Source organism: Littorina saxatilis, linkage group LG3, assembly GCF_037325665.1.
Source record: "Littorina saxatilis isolate snail1 linkage group LG3, US_GU_Lsax_2.0, whole genome shotgun sequence".
Taxonomy (NCBI): Eukaryota; Metazoa; Mollusca; class Gastropoda; order Littorinimorpha; family Littorinidae; genus Littorina; species Littorina saxatilis.
In genome coordinates this window covers 6,607,751-6,630,008 of record NC_090247.1, presented here as the reverse complement: position 1 = coordinate 6,630,008, position 22,258 = coordinate 6,607,751, and the positions used below count along the sequence as shown (strand labels likewise).

General features: G+C 41.1%; 1 protein-coding gene across 1 annotated transcript in view; it reads right to left on the bottom strand.

Moving 5' to 3' along the window:
* The window catches only part of LOC138961484 (receptor-type tyrosine-protein phosphatase H-like), a 64,615-nt gene extending 42,859 nt beyond the window's left edge, over positions 1-21,756 (bottom strand). Inside the window, exons 1-9 of the mRNA XM_070333137.1 lie at positions 21,043-21,756; positions 16,662-16,782; positions 14,502-14,535; positions 12,925-13,038; positions 12,405-12,671; positions 11,387-11,653; positions 3,661-3,827; positions 2,782-2,989; positions 2,114-2,284 (exon numbers count right to left, since the gene is read on the bottom strand). Coding sequence (XP_070189238.1) covers positions 2,114-2,284; positions 2,782-2,989; positions 3,661-3,827; positions 11,387-11,653; positions 12,405-12,671; positions 12,925-13,038; positions 14,502-14,535; positions 16,662-16,706 — 1,273 coding nt within the window. The 5' untranslated portion in view covers positions 16,707-16,782; positions 21,043-21,756. The remainder of the gene's footprint in view (positions 1-2,113; positions 2,285-2,781; positions 2,990-3,660; positions 3,828-11,386; positions 11,654-12,404; positions 12,672-12,924; positions 13,039-14,501; positions 14,536-16,661; positions 16,783-21,042) is intronic.
* Positions 21,757-22,258: the final 502 nt, after the last annotated feature.

Genomic DNA, 22,258 nt, shown 5'->3' with positions numbered 1-22,258 from the left:
ACTAAGTATGTGTCCAAATGGAGATGGTCTCACACCATGTGAAAGCATCCAGGCAATAGACAATAATTATGTGTCCAAATGGAGATGGTCTCACACCATGTGATAGCATCCAGGCAATAGACAATAATTATGTGTCCAAATGGAGATGGTCTCACACCATGTGATAGCATCCAGGCAATAGACAATAAGTATGTGTCCAAATGGAGATGGTCTCACACCATGTGAAAGCATCCAGGCAATAGACAATAAGTATGTGTCCAAATGGAGATGGTCTCACACCATGTGAAAGCATCCAGGCAATAGACAATAAGTATGTGTCCAAATGGAGATGGTCTCACACCATGTGAATGCATGGCCAGATCTGAGATGATCAGCATAAATGTGACCCTCCACCACGGAATGAGCCGCATGTCACCTTTGCATGATTTTCATATTTTTACATTTTCATAAAGTGTTTTTTATGCTCTATCCAGTGGTGAAAACCGTTTTAGAAAAGAGCGAAAACTGTTTGAGTTATAAGCCTGTGACTAAGGTGACCCTCACACTGTTAACAGACACTCCCCGGACTTATATTAAGCCTAGCGCAGAACCGCGCGAGGTGACATGCGACTCATTTCGGGGTGGAGGGTCACAAATGTTTGAACGGAAAGGATGGTGCTTTTACTCTGCTCAGAGCGCAGGCAGGCTGTTGATTGTGTGTAATGCTTGATGTGGCGGCTTACTCATACAGCCTGGCTGCTTTTTGTGCATATTCACAATTTTGTTGCTCAAGTATCTTCGCAGATTGACATAAACTCTGCACAAAAAATATTGCACCCATTTTCGTACCCAAACGTATACATTTGTTCCCGTGTCATTTCATTCAAAAATGAAATGCCATTGAAGGCCCTCCACTAGGCTATCTGGCACATATTGCGGATCAAAGGATTTTGTTATAGGTGTCACGTGACCGTTGCCGAAGTCAGGGTACCGCCAAAATCGACCTGACAAAAACCTCAGGTACCAATAAAAAAAATCGCCAACAATTCTGAATAGTCGGCACTTTGCATTTTCTACATTCGAGGAGAAAGCCGAATCCATTATCTATCCAGAACAGGTTGTTTTGTTTTGCTATCTTGTGTATCTCTTGTGCTATGTCATTTCTATTGATGCAGGTGTTGAGCGCATGAGCAGTAGAAAACGAGAGGTTGATGCGTCTATTTTAAGGGTATCATGACAAAAATCACTGTATTTCAGCAATGACTGAATGGATTGCATCGATTTTTTCGGGATCTCGGTTCTACGTACTTCCGGCAAAATTTCGCATCGTTACAGATATTTTTGGAGATGATATAAGATTTTCCGGAAAATGTTTAAAAATGTGTCATAGGCCTGAAGGCTTACCTCGAAAACAAAATCATAAATTTGTATGCATACAGACACATGCATATAAATGTTACAAAAAACTACCAACGGTTAATTTAAATATAATCGTTAGTTTACGTTTGTTAGTCGTGAAAACACGATCAATTTTGTGGGGGATGATTGTACGTGCTACTGCGATGTCCAGTCATCCGTGACCGTAGCATGTTTTGAGAGGAAATCAGTGATAACCGCTGTAAATAGAAAACAACCTGAACGTTCCATTTGTTCTTGTGTGTTTACATGGCTAGCAAATGTCCGCCAGTGGTCATACTCGAATGAAACTTTGGCAGTTCTTGTAGCAATCATTTAGGCCTATAATCATGCGAAGTCATGAATTTTTGGATTTAAATTCACAAACCTGTGACGGATTTAAAAAACATTTTCCGCAAGATTGCTTATACTACATCTGAGATCAAACCTGTAATGATTCCAAATGTGACCAAGGGTATAGCAACACGTCTCGCCTGTCAATACGGGATTTGGCTTTCTTCTCGTATATGTAAAGGTTGCTACGTTGCACCTATTCTTTTTTGTTGTAGATTTGTTAAGCAAAGTGGAGGGCCTTTTATAGCATATAAGATTTGAAAGAAATGACACGGCGACGAATGTTGTACTTTGGGTACGAAAATTGGTGCAATCATTTGAGTTTAGTAACGTATCATTAATTCAGCAACACACTAAACAACCCTACACAGTCTTCCGTACTCACCAATTTGACACAACACTGTTTTTCGCTCGCCCTTGAAGGGGCAATTGTTCTCCGGCGTCACGTGCACTTTGTCCTCAATGTACACAGTGTAGTTGACGTCAGCAGGGGCCTGTGGCGAATCCCAGTCCACCCTGACCCGTGTGCCTTCTGCTGTGGCCGTCAGGTTGGTCACTGCATGGAGCGTGCGAGAACAAGCAAAGTGTATAGTTTGCATTTCTTTTGAATTTAGTAAAATGGAATTAAAAAGCAACAAAGAAAGAAAGAAAGAAAGATAAAAAGAAAGAAAAAAAAAAGAAAGAGAAAAGAAAGAAAGAAAGAAAGAAAGAAAGAAAGAAAGAAAGAAAGAAAGAAAGAAGGAAACCACGCTGACGCTTGTGTCGTTAGCTGTGGTCAGGATGGTTGGTCATTGCATGAACATTGCGAGGAGATCGAGAGAATTACTTTGGCAAAATGACACCTGACATATAAACATGCAGCCGTGCATGCTTGCACAAATCCCTGCGACTGTCCCGTACTGTATACTGCATTCCAGCGCACACTAACGTTGTAATGCTCATGAATACATCACTTACATTAATTTTAAATTTCACGTCCAAAGTTTAGAATCATTACGCAGACTTGCTCCGAAATGAAAAGTAGGTAAATATTTGCATTACAAATCGCCATACCTTCAAACAAGGTTGTAAACTGCTCAAGGTATTGTTTGGTTCCATTCTTGGTGACGTTGCAGAGTAATGGTATCACTTTAAATGTGTAATTTGTTGACGGTTGCAAGTTGTCAGTTACTAACACGACTGTCGTTGTGTTGTCATCATCTGCCTCGGGTCTTTTCGCCATTAGAACTGCCTCACCAGGCCGGCAACGTGTCTGCTCAGGCTGTAATGTAAATAACAACGTCAATGAAAACCTTTTTTTTTTAAAGGCGTTTATTTGATTCAAAACACACACACACACACACACACACACACACACACACACACACACACACACACACACACACACACACATACACGCACACACACACACACAGACTCACACACACACACACATACACACACAAGCACGCACACACATACACACACTCACACTCACACACACACACACACACACGTACGCACGCACACACACACAAACACACACACACACACACACACACACACACACACATACAGCAGGGCTGGTTCAAGTATAATAGAGGGGGAGGTGTCCAAAAACGAGGCAGGGGTCCAGGGGCCGTGTAGGCCCCTTGTGGGGTATAGGGGCAAAGCCCCCCCTGACGGTGAGAACATTTTACATTCCAATGTTAATTTGTAGGTCTATCCTCGTGTCTAGAAACCATATTCTTACTATTCTTCGCTTCCAAGAAGTGAAAGACAAAAAATAGACACAGAAGAAACAAAAAGATGAGACGAGGTACATTAGGCGGCTAGGAGGGGTGGGGGCGAAATTCAGGACACCCCCCCCCCCCCCATGTCTGGCCCTCCATACACACCGATCTCGCACATGCTACCCATGCACACATGCTCCCCATACCCCCTTACACACACCTTTTCACAAGACGTCGTCCGTTGAAACATGAAACAAGTTGCACCATCACGAATGACGTAAGCAGTGACGTCATCACCAGCATCAGGACTCTCCACAACTGTGATGTTGGCCGAGGTAGAACTGACTGATGTCACAGTGGCACTTTGGATTACATTGCTTATATTTTCTGCGAGAAAACAGATACAACGTATGACTGTGACAACGCATGACTGTGACAACGTATGACTGTGCGATACTCCAAGGATCGAACGTGTTCTGCACGCGTTGTAGGCAAACAATAAACCAAACAGAAAAACAAAAACAAAATCATTAGGCCCAAAAAAAATAGGTCTGTTTACGGTAACCCGACCGACCCTAGTTTTTTCGCGCGACCCTAGACTTTTTTTTGGCATTTGGGAAAAAAAAAAATCTTGTTTTTTTGGCAAAATAACGTAAATATGGTTTTTTGGGGAAAAAAAAGAAAAAAAAAAATCCCGACGTACCGACCCTATTTTTTTGGCCTATGTTACCGTAAACAGACCTATTTTTTTTTGGCCTTAGAAGGGCACGTGGCATAGAAGGAATCTTGGATATTTAGGCAAAATTTGTATTATAAATAGTTTTCTCGTTCCACAATTAGTTTACGTAATGAGAGTAGTTAATTTACCAGAGAAGGTGTTAAACAGAGTTACCACAATGTTGTACCACTTTTTGTGGAAAAGAAAAACTACCAACAAAAAAGCATTTGAAAGAGTCAAAAGGTGTGTGTTAAAATCCGATTTTGAAAAAGGAGGGTTGTGTATGCCCGACATTAATATTATGCAGCAATCGTTTCTGCTGGAATGGATAAGAAAGCTGCATACGGCTACTGATACGGAAAAATGGTCATTCATCCCAATAGCGCAGTTTTCTCAACTGACTTGTTTTCAAGCCAAAGTAATATGGAAGCAATTTAAAAAAGAACATGTTAATTTAGCCCCTTTTGGGGAGGAGGACCTAAAAGTCTGGACAGAGAATAACACCCACACAGAAATAGATAACCCACTGTTGGTAACAGTCTGGAATAAGGCCAAAAAAAAAAATAGGTCTGTTTACGGTAACATAGGCCCAAAAAATAGGGTCGGTAGGTCGGGATTGTTTTTGTTTGTTTGGTTTTTTTTTCTCCAAAAAACCATATTTTTACGTTATTTTGCAAAAAAAACAAGATTTTTTTTTTTTCCCCAAATGCCAAAAAAAAGTCTAGGGTCGCGCGAAAAAACTAGGGTCGGTCGGGTTACCGTAAACAGACCTATTTTTTTTTTTGGCCTAATAAAAACATGATGTACCGAAATAATGTGTTATTTTTTAAGAAATGGACTAAATGTGGGATCGCATTAGTTGGTGATATATGTGTTAATAACAGGCTGTTATCCCTAGAACAGATTAAAGTAAAAGTGGCTACTTATCCTTCACTGATGTTAGAGTATAATGTGGTAAAGACTGCTGTTACCTCGTTTATGAAAAGATATCCGGCGTATATGCTCATGCAATCCAATGAAAACAATGTTCTGCTTTTCGACCATAAAGAGTTATTTACAGCACGTTCTTATAGATTACATTTAATAAGTAAAACCGAACACAATCCTTGTTGTCTGAATTTCTGGATGCATAAGTTTAATATAGAAATAACTAAATGGCATTGGCTCATCGTAAGGAATGTATCTAAAGAATCAAGACTGAGAGAATTGCACTGGAAGATACTGCATAACATACACTCTTCAAAAAAAGTTAAGGATCACTTTTTTACAAGCACGCCACACAAAACAGACAAGACCGAATTCTTTCATTTAAAAATAATTATATAATTGAACAACCAAGGAGTAATGACAAACAAAGCAAAGACCTAACGCGGCAGCGACAATTTAGCTAGAGTGTGTCAAACGTGACAACCCTCGCAAATGGAATTCACAACAATGTGAATCAGTGTCAATAACGCGTGTGCCCTCCGTTGTGTGCTAGGCATTCAACACATCGTTGGCGCATGGAGTGGATCAGGTTGCATATGAATGCTCTGGGAACTCCATTCCACTCCTGCTGGAGCCATTGCAGCAGTTGACCCAGATTGGCAGGAGGAGGGTGATGTTGCTGTACCCGACGACAAAGCTCGTCCCACATGTGCTCTATTGGGTTCAGGTCCGGGCTGTTGGCTGGCCACAGCATCCTGTTGACCCTGGCCTGCTGGATGAAGGTGTTTACAGCTGCAGAGCGATGGGGAGGTGCGTTGTCATCCTGAAGAATCGCACAAGGGCCGATCGCTTGGAGGGCTGGAACGACCAGGGGTTGCAGGATCTCATTCTGGTAGCGGACACCGGTCAAGTTGCCCACTACATGGTATAGAGGTGTCCTTAGACGTGTGCTGATCCCTCCCCAGACCATCACAGAGCCTCCGCCAAAACGCTGTCGTTCCAGAACAGCGCCTTCTGCAAAGCGCTCTCCGCGACGCCTCCACACTCGGATGCGACCATCAGCAGGTTCCAAGCAAAAGCGGGACTCATCTGTAAACAACACCTGAGCCCACTGCTGACGTTGCCACCTCACATGTTGAGTGCACCAGGCTCGGCGAGCTGCTCGGTGATTAGCAGTCAGGGTTGTTCCTCGGACTGGACGCCTTGCACGCAAGCCAAAGTTGTGTAAGCGGTTTCGGATCGTTTGACCACTAACAACAGTGTTGGTGGTAGCTTGTAGGCGTTGCCTAATGTTGTTTGCCGTAGCCATTCTTTGTTGCATGGCCTGCCTCTGAATGAAGCGATCCTCTCTTTGTGTGGTGACTCTGGGCCGACCAGAACGTTGTCGCTCCTGCACTCTTCCAGTTGCGTGGAATCTCTGTTTTAGTCTGATGATGACAGAGGGAGCCACTGCAAGCCTCTGGGCCACTTGCCTGGCAGCAACACCGTCTTGTAGCCATCCTATTGCCCTTCCTCTATCCAAATCGCTCAGTTTTCTTCGTGGGGGTATGTTGCTACTGTGCATAATTGTGTCAGCGTATCAACCTTTAAACACAAGCTGGTGAGCGATGTTCATAGCCAGGACCCTGTTGTAGCACGTGCATCACAGCCTTTTGCCCTGGCATGCGTTCCGCAAATTTCATGGGGCTATAAAAAAACACCCTTTTTCTTCCAAAATGCAGAAGCTTTTGAGAAGTCCCACAAAGGGAAATAATTCTGCCTGCCAAACAAAATTCTAGGTCAAGACTCATTGTTCATTTGTGACCCTCCACCACGAAATGAGTCGCATGTCACCTCGCTCGGTTCTGCGCTAGGCTTAATTTAAGTCCGGGGAGTGTCTGGAAACAGTGTGAGGGTCACCTTAGTCACAGGCTTATAACTCAAACAGTTTTCGCTCTTTTCTAACACGGTTTTCACCACTGGATAGAGCATACAAAACTCTGTAGGAAAATGTAACAAGTCGCGTAAGGCGAAAATACAATATTTAGTCAAGTAGCTGCCATTTTTCAGCAAGACCGTATACTCGTAGCATCGTCAGTCCACCGCTCATGGGAAAGGCAGTGAAATTGACAAGAAGAGCGGGGTAGTAGTTGCGCTAAGAAGGATAGCACGCTTTGCTGTACCTCTCTTTGTTTTAACTTTCTGAGCGTGTTTTTAATCCAAACATATCATATCTATATGTTTTTGGAATCAGGAACCGACAAGGAATAAGATGAAAGTGTTTTTAAATTGATTTGGACCATTTAATTTTGATAATAATTTTTATATATTTAATTTTCAGAGCTTGTTTTTAATCCGAATATAACATATTTATATGTTTTTGGAATCAGCAAATGATGGAGAATAAGATAAACGTAAATTTGGATCGTTTTATAAATTTTTATTTTTTTTTACAATTTTCCGATTTTTAATGACCAAAGTCATTAATTAATTTTTAAGCCACCAAGCTGAAATGCAATACCGAACCCCGGGCTTCGTCGAAGAATACTTGACCAAAATTTGAACCAATTTGGTTGAAAAATGAGGGCGTGACAGTGCCGCCTCAACTTTCACGAAAAGCCGGATATGACGTCATCAAAGACATTTATCAAAAAAATGAAAAAAACGTATGGGGATTTCATACCCAGGAACTCTCATGTCAAATTTCATAAAGATCGGTCCAGTAGTTTAGTCTGAATCGCTCTACACACACACACACACAGACACACAGACACACAGACACACACACGCACATACACCACGACCCTCGTTTCGATTCCCCTCGATGTTAAAATATTTAGTCAAAACTTGACTAAATATAAAAATATAAAAATCATGCAAAGATGACATGCGACTCATTCCGTGGTGGAGGGTCACATTTGTTAATTCAAACACATTAATCTTTTAATTATTATGTCGATGTTTAATTTTTTGGCAATTGTTTATAATTAGATCCGTTTTTTCAACCGATCCTTAACTTTTTTTGAAGAGTGTATATCCGACTAATATTTTGTTGTGTAAAATGGGAATTAGAATGAATAACAAATACTCATTCTGTCCAGATAAAATTGATGTTGTGGAACATTTCTTTTATGAATGTTAGACTGCTATACATCCAGTTTGGGAAAGAATTACCAATAAGGTATTTCAGCAGTATAATGTTGATATTTAAAATTGATGTTCAAACAGCACTGTTAGGATACATGAAAACACCTGGTATGTCAAACAATTTAGTAAATTATATCAATTTACTTATTATTGTGTCAAAAATGTGCGTGGGAAAATTCAAATACGGGAAACCAATAGAAATTGTGTGCATGTTTAATTCAGAGTTAGATTTGCGACACATATAGATCGAGAATAATGGTAATTGTAAAATAGTATTTTGATAAAATTGTCCATTATTGGTATTTGTCCATGATAGAGGTGAAAAGGTTAAGGCATAAGAAGTAAAAAAAAAAAGATAATAATTTTATTTTTTTTTTCAACCCGTTATTTAGGCTGTTGATTTAAAAATGTAAGAATTTGATTGATAAAAGAAAAAAAAAGACCTATGAAAAAGGATGCTCCCAGCCTGAAAAAAAAGAAGGAAAAAAGGAAAAAAGGCAAATAAGAAGGGCAGTAGCAACTTTGTTAACCCGTGATTTGTAAAAATGTAAAAACATTGTACAAATCACGTCGAACTTAAAACCGCGATTTGTAAAAAATGAAAAATGTACACATATCGCATTCCACAAAATAATGCCTGCCTTTTATTATTATTAATATTTGTTGTTAAGAGCCTCTACGCTGAGTGGTAGTTTTAGATCCACATCCCATTTTGGTGCAATCCCATTTTGCCGCCGTCCCATTTTTTGCCCCATCCCATTTTCGCGACATTTCACAAGCTAAGCGTCATTTTACTAACATGTCATAACAATAGCGCGACATCCCATTTTGACACCATATCCCATTTGGCCGCCTTGTCGTTTCGCCGCCATTCCATTTCGCCCCCATCCCATTGTCGCGACATTTCACAAGCCAAGCGTAATTTAACTACCGTGTCATAACAATAGCGCGACATCCCATTTTGACAACATCCCATTTGGCCGCCATCCCATTTTTGATTTATTCTTTTTGCCAAGCCTCACTATACTACTATATAACGATTCTGATGAACACGTGGGGGAATTCGGGGGCTGTGATTGAATGGTCTCTTCCGATCATCAAAGCATAATGCTACGGAAGTCGGCCATTTTTCTCAATATCCAAACGCATATTGTCAATAACAAAGACGCATGGCATGGTTCCGGTTTCTTCCACGTGTATAAAGTACACGCATACCTCGCCAGGTTTGTTTCTGTGACTAGTCGACAGACGATGCCATTTGCTGTGTGTGTTTTTGTTGTTGCTTACTGTACATGACATACATTACGTGTAAAATCCAGTTCTTTAACAGGCAACAAACCTTGCAAATTTCCAGAAGCTGCAATCTGAAGCGACCTATCTCTGATTCTAGCAGACGATCTCTCCAATGTTAAACACAAAATCAGCAAACTCTCCTGTCACATAGAACATCCATTGTATAGTGCAATGTTGAAATGAAGTTACCGGTCTGAAACATTTAGTCGTTTCTTCTGGGACAATCATTTTTCTCTTATCATCTACAGATTTACCGCAGTCTTCACCACGCGAATTCCCAACAGAAGTCAGACTTTCGAACATACAATATACGTAGGCAAGCATGATACGTCATGACGTCATTTGATTCCTTGCATATTGACGTAATGCTAAACATCCGGTTATCTCGAGTTTTCTCCGTAATACATGTCCGTGGGTTTTTCAATGTTCGGTTATTTCCGTGGCTTCATGCGGAAAGGGAACCGTCGTCTGCAATCAACGACATGGACCATTCTGGTACTTGTTGCTGACAAAAACATGATTTTAACACAGAATTTAATGTCAGAATAGCTATATAAACGCTATTGTGTTTTCATCGTAGCAATAGGGTCCGATATTTAGACTCGAACAAGTATAATGCGACTCGTCTTCGACTCGTCGGCATTATACTTGTCTCGTCTAAATATCGGGCCCTATTGCTACGCTGAAAACACAATAGCTGTTAATACTGCGTTATTCAACCAGGGAGACATTCCGTTTAACGAAATCCTATTTTGCCACAATCCAAAATGTCGCGAAATAGGGATGGCGGCGAAATAGGATGACGGCAAAACGGCATGGCGACAAAATGGAATGTGGCGCTAGTGGTATGACACGGTGGTAAAATGACACTTGGCCTGTGACATGTCGCGAAAATGGGATGGGGGCGAAATAGGATAACGGCGAAACGTTATTGCGCCAAAATGGGTTGTGGAGCAAATGGTACATGACATGGAGGTAAAATGACACTTGGCCTCTGACATGTCGCGAAAATGGAATGGGGCGAAATGGGCTAACGGCGAAACGGGATTGCGCTAAAATGAGATGTGGAGCTAATGGTACATGACATGGTGGTAAAATGACACTTGGCCTGTGAAATGTTGCGAAAATGGGATGGGGTGAAATGGGATAACGGCGAAACGGGACTAATAGATCCCTTGACTTTGGGGTAGCGCGACTTTGTTACTGCTACCTTTCCACTGGGAGGAAGCGACCCGAATTTCCAAGCGATGGGACAAAAAAGTAATGACATTTTTTTGTTCAATAGATCCCTTCACTTTGGAGATGATAAGTTAAATATCGGGCGTATTTACGTGATTTGTAAAACATTTTACAAATCGCGGGGTGGTGGTGGGCGCGAAGGAGAGGATGTGTGCGTTTTCTACAGAAAAGCTAAGCGAAATCAAACTGAGCAATATACAGTACGTGCATTCATGTCAAACTGATGTGCAAAATTATATGGAAATCTCAATAAAGGTTGTTTCTGTTTAGTAAAATAAAAAAAAAAAAAAAAAAAACAAAAAAAAAACAGGGAACAAAAAGGACACACAGAAAGACTATGATGAAAGCGCGAGGAAAATAAATCAGCAATTCTGGGAGCTAAAACACAAATATATACTCACACACACACACACACACACACACACACACACACACACACACACACACATACACGCACACATACACACACACACACATACACATACTGACATACACATACACACACATACACACACACACACACACACACACACACACACACACACACACACACACACATACACCACCACCCTCATCTCGATTCCCCGGCCATCAAAACTTGGCAACATTTAAATAGGGATTAAAGAACATTAGGTTTACTTACCAGGAACATACTGGTAGTTGAACTTTAGACTGCCGAAGCTCTCGTTTCCCCAATCGTTAAAAACGGTGACGTTCACACCGTGTACCCAAACAATGTCTTTCGAACCAAAGGACCACGCACACCAAGAAGTTGACACTTCAAAGGGCGCTTCATCGGATCCAAGAAGATGACACTCAGCCTGTTTCATAGCGTCGGTTTTTTCCCAAGTGACCTGCAGTAAGCCATTTTGGTATCCGACTTGTGTTAAGTTTTCCAGTTTTGCGGGCTCTGCGAGAAAAAAAATAAAGGCCATGAGGTATTCCGTGGCAATTTCAATGTGGTTGACCCCTGATGGGGTCACCTCCGAATAGAGAACATTTTACGTCTGTCATTGTGTAGCTTATTTACGAATCCCTAATTTCAAGAGAGATAGAGAATCAGAGAGAGAGGGCGAGAGAGAGAGAGAGAGAGAGAGAGAGAGAGAGAGAGATAAAGAGAGACAGAGAGATAAAGACAGACAGACAGACAGAAAGACAGACAGACAGACAGAGAGAGAGACAGAGAAACAGGCAGACAGACAGAGAGAAAGAGAGAGACAGAGAAAGACAGAGAGAGTGAACTCAGAACTCAGAACTTTATTACATAAGGATAAAGGTTTTAGGCTTAGCCTAATCTTCCAACCTGTCCTTGGAACATATACAGAGAATAATTGTAAACGAAAGCAAAGACTGCGCACATACACTGAGAGAGACTGAGACAGACAGATAGACACAAATACAGACATACAGACAGACAGACAGATAGACAGACAGACATACAGACAGACAGTCAGACAGACAGACAGTCAGAGACAGAGAGACTTGGACGGACAGAGACAGATTGACATTAAGAAAGACACACAAACACACACACACACACACACACACACACACACACACACACACACACACACACACACATACACACACACGCAGTGACCCCCCCCCCCCCCCACACACACACACAAAGAAAATAGTGAACGTTTTGCAACTGTGCTCACCAAGATACTCACGTGTTTTAGCCTCTTTCTTAAGGCTAAAGGTCGTGCCAGTAATGGTGTTGGTAAACGACAATGTCACATCGTATTTAGTTCCTGGTTGTAGTCCTTGGAAAAGTGTACCATTGCTTACAGCCTTTTCGGTGAAGCATTCCTGACAATTGGCTCCTCGAACACTGATATTTGCCATAATTACTGACTCGCTTGTGGAATGAATCTCGTAGGTCACGTTCAGAAGGGTTGCATCGCTGGTGAGGTTCCAGGTGATAACTGAAATACACAAGGACATATATTAGACTGAGATTTTCTCTTTTTAAACGACCAACCACGCCGAATAAGGAAACTAAAAGAAAGATACAGGTAACTTCACTGTCGACAGGCAGCCAACCAGCCAGTCACACACACACACTTACAAACAAACACACACACACACACACACACACACACACACACACGCACACACACACACACACACACACACACACATACACTGAGATGAAAAGAAAAGAACAGAGCTACTCACACTTGTTAGCGCACTCGGTGGTCACCTTGTGCCCCGTACCTTGGCACAAACAGATACCACCGGTGCAAGACAACCCGATTGTACAGTTGTTGGCAGGACATTGGTCTCCGAATCCTGAATGTAAAGAAAGAAACAAGTCGCGTAAGGAGAAAATACAACATTTAGTCAAGCTGTCGAACTCACAGATTGAAACTGAGCGCAATGCAATTTTTCAGCAAGACCGTATACTCGTAGCATCGTCAGTCCACCGCTCGTGGCAAAGGCAGTGAAATTGACAAGAAGAGCGGGGTAGTAGTTGCGCTGAGAAGGATAGCACACTTTTCTGTACCTCTCTTCGTTTTAACTTTCTGAGCGTGTTTTTAATCCAAACATATCATATCTATATGTTTTTGGAATCAGGAACCGACAAGGAATAAAATGAAAGTGTTTTTAAATTGATTTCGAAAATTCAATTTTGATCATGATTTTTATATTTTTAATTTTCACAGCTTGTTTTTAATCCAAATAAAACATATTTATATGTTTTTGGAATTAGAAAATGATGAAGAATAAGATAAACGTAAATTTGGATCGTTTTATAACAAAAATATTTTTTTTACAATTTTCAGATTTTTAATGACCAAAGTCATTAATCAATTTTTAAGCCACCAAGCTGAAATGCAATACCGAAGTCCGGCCTTCGTCGAAGATTGCTTGGCCAAAATGTCAATCAATTTGATTGAAAAATGAGGGTGTGACAGTGCCGACTCAACTTTTACAAAAAGCCGGATATGACGTCATCAAAGGTATTTCGCGATCTTGTTTCCGACTCGGTACCTCTTTGTTTTTCATTAGACCTGTCATTCTGCTTGCTCGGCTTTGTTAGATGTTTGCATATCGTGTTGCTATTTTCTTTGCTTTTATTATTGTTTCTTATTTGTGCTTCGTTTATCGATACAACGTCTTGTGCACGGGTCAAAATGTGTGTGTCAGGTGTCGTTTTACTTGAACTTGACGTTCGTGTTTCTCCGAACGTCTGTGTATCGAAACACAGATACACGCACTCCATGACTCTGTAAGAAGACATAACATATCGGTAGGTTTCATTTGTTTGTGACGAATTTATTGAAGTAGTTTTGTTTTTTTGTTTACTTTTGCCAGTTTGCCAGTTGGTTTTTGGAACTTTGCAAAGCAGTGTCTTGTCGTCTGTTTAGGTCTGGGGAAACGCCAATGAAAAGAGCCGAAGAATCCTCGAGCGTTTCTATTGGGTTTGCTTTTGATTATCCATGTAATAGATTTATTTCCCAAGTGCTTGTGAATGAAAACTCGTGAAAATGATGACAAACACAGATACCCTGTTTGTTATCACTAATTTATTGATTGATCAAACGGGTACGCTACATTTAAAGCGTCTTCCTAAACGGCATAAACAAGAGAGAAAACAAAGAGACATTATTGATTCATGGTCACCATTCGTGTACGGAAACGTCCCACAGAAAGGTGCCCAATAAGAGAGTAAGACTAAGAAAGTGAGAATGAGAGAGAACATGAAAGAGACAGAAAACATGTGTGTGTATGTGTGTGTGTTTGCGTTTTACCATTAGCAGAAAACTCTGCCCGAAGAAATGCCAGCTGAAACAAAAGCAATACAATACAGTGCAGTGCAATACCATACAATACAATACAATACAATACAATAAACAACACTACAATACACTACAATACACTACAATACAATACATTGCAACACAATACAATACAATACAATGCAATGCAATGCAATACGATGCAATGCAATGTAATACAATACAATTCAATACAATACAACACAACACAACACAACACAACACAACACAATACAATACAATGCAATGCAATGCAATACAATACAATACAATACAATACAATACAATACAACACAATACAATACAATATAATGCAATGCAATACAATACAATACAATACAATACAATGCAATACATTACATTACAATACAATGCAATACAATAATTATATGGCAAAACAATCGACACAACACAGATATAATTTCATTAAAAAACAATACATTGTAATTGAGTGTAATTCAAAAACACAATCGCTGTACACATCCAATGCACATACAGTATGGGTTGTTCGATTGCATATCTCATGTTATTAAAATCAAACCCATAAACACAACAAAATATGAAACGTATGCTTACTTACAGACAAGCACTCAAACACACACACACACACAAACACACACACACACACACACACACACACACACACACACACACACCACACACACCACACACACACACACACACACACACACACACACACACACACACACACACACACATGTCTGTGAACGTGTTTTGTGAATAAGATCAACACAACTGGGTGTGTGTGTGTGTGTGTGTGTGTGTGTGTGTGTGTGTATGTGTGTGTTTGTGTGTGTGTGTGTGTGTGCGTGTGTGTGTGCGTGTGTGTGTGTGTGTGTGTGAGAAATGTAAGGATTACGGCCTCACGGCAAGGCCATTTGAATTTGGGGCATGTGAGACAGAAACCCGGTTTTGTATAAAACAAAAATAAAAAAATGCAAGGGGGGTTGTTGACAGCTGGCTGCCGGCTGCTAGAGGAGACCTGAAATTGCCTATGGACCGGGTTGGGTCATCTTGGATCAGTACTAGTTGCGGTAATGGTTACAGCAGGGGCTGTTGGCCGATCGGACACTGGGGCTTCAAATTTTGACATGCATGTATTCGTGTTTCCAAGGCCTGAGACTTTCGCTGGGACCATGTGATCTTTTTCGTGCGCATGCGTGCAGTATTCAAGTCACTGATTGTATACTGATGATGAAGGTATACTGAGTCATTCGAGTTACCCCAAAGGTAACTATCTGGAGAGTTTAAATCAGGTTAGTTTAACTGGCTACCGCTCAATTTCAGACCTCGAACTGTTGAGTCGATCCCCGAGTTTGACAACTTTTTTTTGAAATTGCACAAAAGTCAGACCATTTAATTGCCTTTTTGTGGAAGGGTCATGCAAAGGCTGAAGTTTATGTCCTCCAAATATGAAGTCAACAGATGTAGGCGGGATTAACATTGTTGTGGGTTGCATTTTGTTTGGGTCACCCTGTAGAATGAGTTCATCTCTTAGTCATCTGCCTGTACAACTGTGTATCATTTGCATACATACGATTGATGGAGAGGGTATGTTGGTGTGCATACATTCTGCAAGTGTCTGTGTTAAGCCCTGTCCAGACTTGGACGCCGTTTTACGCTCTATGCGCCGCAGGCCGTTTTGTGCGTCGCGCGGGATTTGCCGAGTGGCCACATATCGACGATTTTTTTCACAACGCGGTATCAGTGGAGCGGGTCACCTGACAAGAAGGTTCAGTTGCATTCGACTGCCGCGCCGCGAGCGGCTGACGTCATCGCTCTGGTTTGCTCTGATTGGTCAAATTTCCGTCGTTCTATGTCTGTGTCATAGAAATTAGAACACGCGCTATTCTTCTGCAAATAACGCTTCGCGATCATTGCACGCTGCGGCGCGCCCAACGGGGCCGTTTTGAGCATACGTCAAATGTGGACAGGGTCGGCCGGGAGTGTCTGGACAGGCCATAAGTACATTACAGGAGACTGCATCCTAGCTGTGTGTGCATTGTAGTACACACACACACAACATAGGCTTACGTAAGCGCATGTAAAATCACGAAATATTCGAGTCAAACGGACCAACAAGTGCTTATAATTATAAGTCATTCCACTCACATTCAGAAGGCTACAGAGAGCGAAGAGGGCGGTTTCTCTGCGCATCTCTTCCGGTCAGATGACGAGTACTTCCGGTTTGATGCTGGATCAGAAACGAAGCAGGAGAATGTTTCGAGTGTTTCTGTAACGAGAGATCGAAAACAAATGTAGACTTCTACTTCCTTGTTCGACAGCTTCGGTCTGTCTGTCTGTCTGTCTGTCTGTCTGTCTCTCTCTCTCTCTCTCTCTCTCTCTCTCTCTCTCTCTTTCTTCATCTCCTGGGTCTCGAATATCATTAAAATGCTCAAGAGACAATAAAAACCGACCATATCCTTCTCCTTCTTTCCCTCTCTTTCTCCTTCTCTCTGTCGTTCCCTCTCTTTCTCCTTCTCTATGTATTTCCCTCTCTTTCTCCTTCTCTCTGTCTTTCTATCTTTGTCTTTCCCTCTCTTTCTCCTTCTCTCTGTCTTTCTATCTCTGTCTTTCACTCTCTTTCTTCTTCTCTCTGTCTTTCTATCTCTGTCTTTCACTCTCTTTCTCCTTCTCTCTGTCTTTCTATCTATGTCTTTCCCTCTCTTTGTCTTTCTATCTCTGTCTTTCTCCTTCTCTTTGTCTTTCTATCTCTGTCTTTCACTCTCTTTCTTCTTCTCTCTGTCTTTCTATCTCTGTCTTTCACTCTCTTTCTTCTTCTCTCTGTCTTTCTATCTCTGTCTTTCACTCTCTTTCTTCTTCTCTTTGTCTTTCTATCTCTGTCTTTCACTCTCTTTCTTCTTCTCTTTGTCTTTCTATCTCTGTCTTTCACTCTCTTTCTTCTTCTCTCTGTCTTTCTATCTCTGTCTTTCACTCTTTTTCTTCTTCTCTTTGTCTTTCTATCTCTGTCTTTCACTCTCTTTCTTCTTCTCTCTGTCTTTCTATCTCTGTCTTTCACTCTCTTTCTTCTTCTCTTTGTCTTTCTATCTCTGTCTTTCACTCTCTTTCTCCTTCTCTCTGTCTTTCTTTCTCTGTCTTTCCCTCTCTTTCTCCTTCTCTCTGTCTTTCTGTATCTGTCTTTCCCTCTCTTTCTCCTTCTCTTTCTCCTTCTCTCTGTCTTTCTCCTTCTCTCTGTCTTTCTTTCTCTGTCTTTCTCCTTCTCTCTGTCTTTCTTTCTCTGTCTTTCTCGCTCTCTAACAGACAGAGAATGAAGACAACAAGGACTCGTTAAGACGGACAAACCGACAAACAGTTGGACAGACAGATGGACACACACAGTTAGGGTTAGGGTCAGGGTCAGGGTAAGGGTTAGGGTTAGGGTTAGGGTTAGGTTGTTCACGACCTGATTAATCTCCCCATGTTAGCGCATGCGCATTGACCGCATTAAGAGGAATTGTTCAGGCAGAGTTTTCAGTTATGTGCAGACCTGCTGGTGGCTTATCCCCCTTCGTGTGTACACGCAAGCACAAGACCAAATGCGTACGGAAAAGATCATGTAATCCATGTCAGAGTTCGGTGTGTTATAGAAACACGAACATACCCAGCATTCTTCCTCCGAAAGCGGCGTATGGCTGCCTAAATGGCGGGGTAAAAACGGTCATACACGTAAAAATCCACTCGTGTAAAAACACGAGTGTAAGTTGGAGTTACAGTCCACGAACACAGAAGAAGAAGAAGAAGGGTAGATTCAGCTTTTATGCAACTGTGGTCAAAAAAATTTTTTTTTTTTTTAAACACACATGTTACTATATTTGATGGCGGTGAATGGGGAGAAATGGGAAAGGCCAGGGGCGAGAGGGTGGGGGAGTGGTTTTCACAGATTTGTAAAGAAGAGCGATAACACATATTTTTTACACCAAGTATGCCGTATATTAACTTACACAATTGCCAATACTGTGACATTTTCTTGACGCATTTGCTGGTATATATATATACAAATGTGCTAGTACTGGTAATTTTTTCAGAACATGAACACATCATTATTGTATATTGCGGGACTGTTCAGGATGTAGGCTCTTCATAGAAGCACTAGTCTTGTTAACACATTTATCACATCCTCATTCCACCATTGAAGTTACCCTGACTGCTAACAGAAATTATTTCATTCGTCAAAACTGCAAATCCGTCTGCTCGCTTGAGGAACTTGATGATTGTTGCATCCTGTACAGAAATACAAAATCTCGCAACGTATTTGAAATTCACACATTCTTTAATCGTTGATGTGACAGCGAGAGTAGCCAACAATTAGACAGTTTTGAGCGTCGAGTTATGACCCCCCCCCCCCCCCCCCCATTTCTTTTGGTTTTAAAACAAGTTTTAAAGTAAATGTTGCCTCAGTTCCAATATAAGTCGCCGCAACAACTTGTGTCAGTTGCAAAGCAAAATAAAATCATATCACATCCGTTTTTCAATATCTCTTCAAATAGTCGAACGAGATTATATATACTTTTTCCGCCCACATCAAATCGTGTTATCTACCCATACTGAGCCTGATTGACGCATTGTGTAACGTAAGATTGGATTTAGGTTTGTTAATGTAAGAGAGATCGAGAGAGAGAGAGAGAGAAAGAGAGAGTAAGAGAGAGAGAAAGAGAGAGAGAGAGAGAGAGAGAGAGAGAGAGAGAGAGAGAGAGAGAGAGAGAGAGAGAGAGAGAGAGAGAGAGAGAGAGAGAGAGAGAGAGATATGACGATTTAAGGCTAGGCCTTTTCTTACAATCTGTCTTTGGGACGCACAAATACACAATAAAACAAATTTAAACAGACAAAGTGTGTGTGTGTGTGTGTGTGTGCGTGTGTGTGTGTGTGTGTGGGGGGGGGTTGATGACAATGACGTTGATAATGATGATGATAGAAGAGTTCATACAATTTATACGCAAATCAATCAATATGAGGCTTATATCGCGCGTATTCCGTGGGTACAGTTCTAAGCGCAGAGATTTTTGTATGCAATTTATATCGCGCACATATTCAAGGCGCAGGGATTTATTTATGTCATCACACATATAAGCGTATTCTGTGTATATCAATCAAATAGAGACTTTTATTATATGTCAGCGTGAGTTCGATCCCAGGTTCGGCGGAAATTTATTTCAGAGTCAACTTTGTGTGCAGACTCTCTTCGGTGTCCGAACCCTCCCCCCGTGTACACTACATTGGGTGTGCACGTTAAAGATCCCACGATTGACAAAAGGGTCTTTCCTGGCAAAATTGCTTAGGCACAGTTAATAATTGTCTACCTATACCCGTGTGACTTGGAATAATAGGCCGTGAAAGGTAAATATGCGCCGAAATGGCTGCAATCTACTGGCCGTATAAAATTTCATCTCACACGGCATCACTGCAGAGCGCCTAGAACTGTACCCACGGAATATGCGCGATATAAGCGTCATTGATTGATTGATTGATTGTTTTCAGACACCCAAAGTATCTTAGAATGTTGCACTTGCTTAGGTTTGTTCAACATAACACAAAAATTAAACGAAAATACTGATACCTGCAGACTAAAGAGCAACATAAAATGGGTATATTTCTTCCCGCCCCTGCTTTACATTTTCGGGTACGTTGAGCACGCACTCGCAACGGGTGTTTGGTTTAACACTTAGGTCACTTTTCAGTTATATATATATATGAATACTTTAAACGTTTACATGTCATATATGTCCAACCAATACAACAAGTCGAAATTAAACATAATCAAGAACGGAAGAAGAAACCACATATGTGACCCTCCACCACGAAATGAGTCGCATGTCACCTCGCGCGGTTCTGCGCTAGGCTTAATGTAAGTCCGGTGAGTGTCTGGTAACAGTGTGAGGGTCACCTCAGTCACAGGCTTATAACTCAAACAGTTTTCGCTCTTTTCTAAAACGGGTTTCACCACTGGATAGAACATAAAAAACTCTTTATGAATATGTAAAAATATGAAAATCATGCAAAGGTGACATGCGACTCATTCCGTGGTGGAGGCTCACAAATAAGAAAAAAGAGAAAGAGTGCAAGAATGAATGAGAAAAATACACGTAGAAAGAGAAAGAGATATAGAGAGAAAGAAAGAAAAAAAGAAATAAATAAAGAAAGAATAAAAGATAGAAACAAACAAAGAAAGAAAGAAAAAAAACACCAATATAGAAACAGACAAGCAAAACTAACACACTACACACAAACACACAAACACACAAACACACACACACACAAACACACACACACACACACACACACACACACACACACACACACACACACACACACACACACGGAAAGGAATTCCGACATGACGTGTATATTCTACTGCCTATTAATTAAGTGGCTGTCATGTATGCAGCTCCTCAGCTTTCAACGACCAGCGAATCCAGAGTAACGGATCTGCCAATGTAACTAGCAATGAAGAGATACAATATCTACTAATTGCCACACACTACACACTGACACTTACCAACAGTTCGCAAAGACGGCGAGGATTTGACGAAGGAAATCCAAGACCTTCTCCAAGACTGTGACCCAAACACGGCTCACCAAATTGATGATGACTCCATGGTGATTAATCCAGCATAATCCAAACACGTCTATACCGTTGTCGTTGAATACAGCAGTACCCAAGTGAACTGCGTGTCATTCGAAAAGGAACTAAAATCATGTATCGTGTCAGACAGTGGCATGAGGATGTAAATTCAGGAGCGAAACCGATGTAGGATATTACATTCGCTAACCGTTGTTTTGCTTATTAAGGCCACAAAAAATAGTCTGTTTACGGTAACCCGACCGACCCTAGACTTTTTTTTGGCATTGGGGAAAAAAAAAAAAAAATCTTGCAAAATAACGTAAAAATATGGTTTTTTTGGAAAAAAAAAATCCCGACCTACCGACCCTATTTTTTTGGCCTATGTTACCGTAAACAGACCTTTTTTTTTTTCCTAATGACTCGCATGTGCGATCTGTCCCGATTTCTATTTACGATGACAAATATACACTTAAGGAGAAGAGTGGTTATAAGTTTCCTTGCACGGGCTTATCAGCATACATTCGACATTGCTATATTCATAATCCCCCTACATTTCTGTGTCCATAGTACGAAGGGTTCAATCAAATGTAAATGTATCGATTGAACATTGAAATGTTCTTCTTTGAGCCGGGTGACGTCAGGGGTCCCCGACAAAAACTCACATTAAGGTGCGTATATTGTGATTGTAACGTACTGTTTTGTCAATAACAAACGTTCCAACAACTCACCTTTCCTGTTTTTTATTCTGAATTTTGGAACGTTGGAAGTCTCTTTTTTGTGGATTTGCTCATATGTGACCCTCCACCACGAAAGGAGTCGCATGTCACCTCGCGCGGTTCTGCGCTAGGCTTGATATAAGTCCGGAGAGTGTATGGTAACAGCGTGAGGGTCACCTTAGTCACAGGCTTATAACTCAAACAGTTTTCGCTCTTTTCTAAAACGGTTTTCACCACTGGATAGAGCATAACAAACTCTTTAGGAAAATGTAAAAATATGAAAATCATGCAAAGGTGACATGCGACTCATTCCGTGGTGGAGGGTCACATATTTTAAGGCGGTTAGCCGAATCTTCTAAAGAGTGACTGTTTGTGTGCAATCGATCGTGAACAATAAAAGGAATTCTAACTCAAATCGATCGATACATAAAATT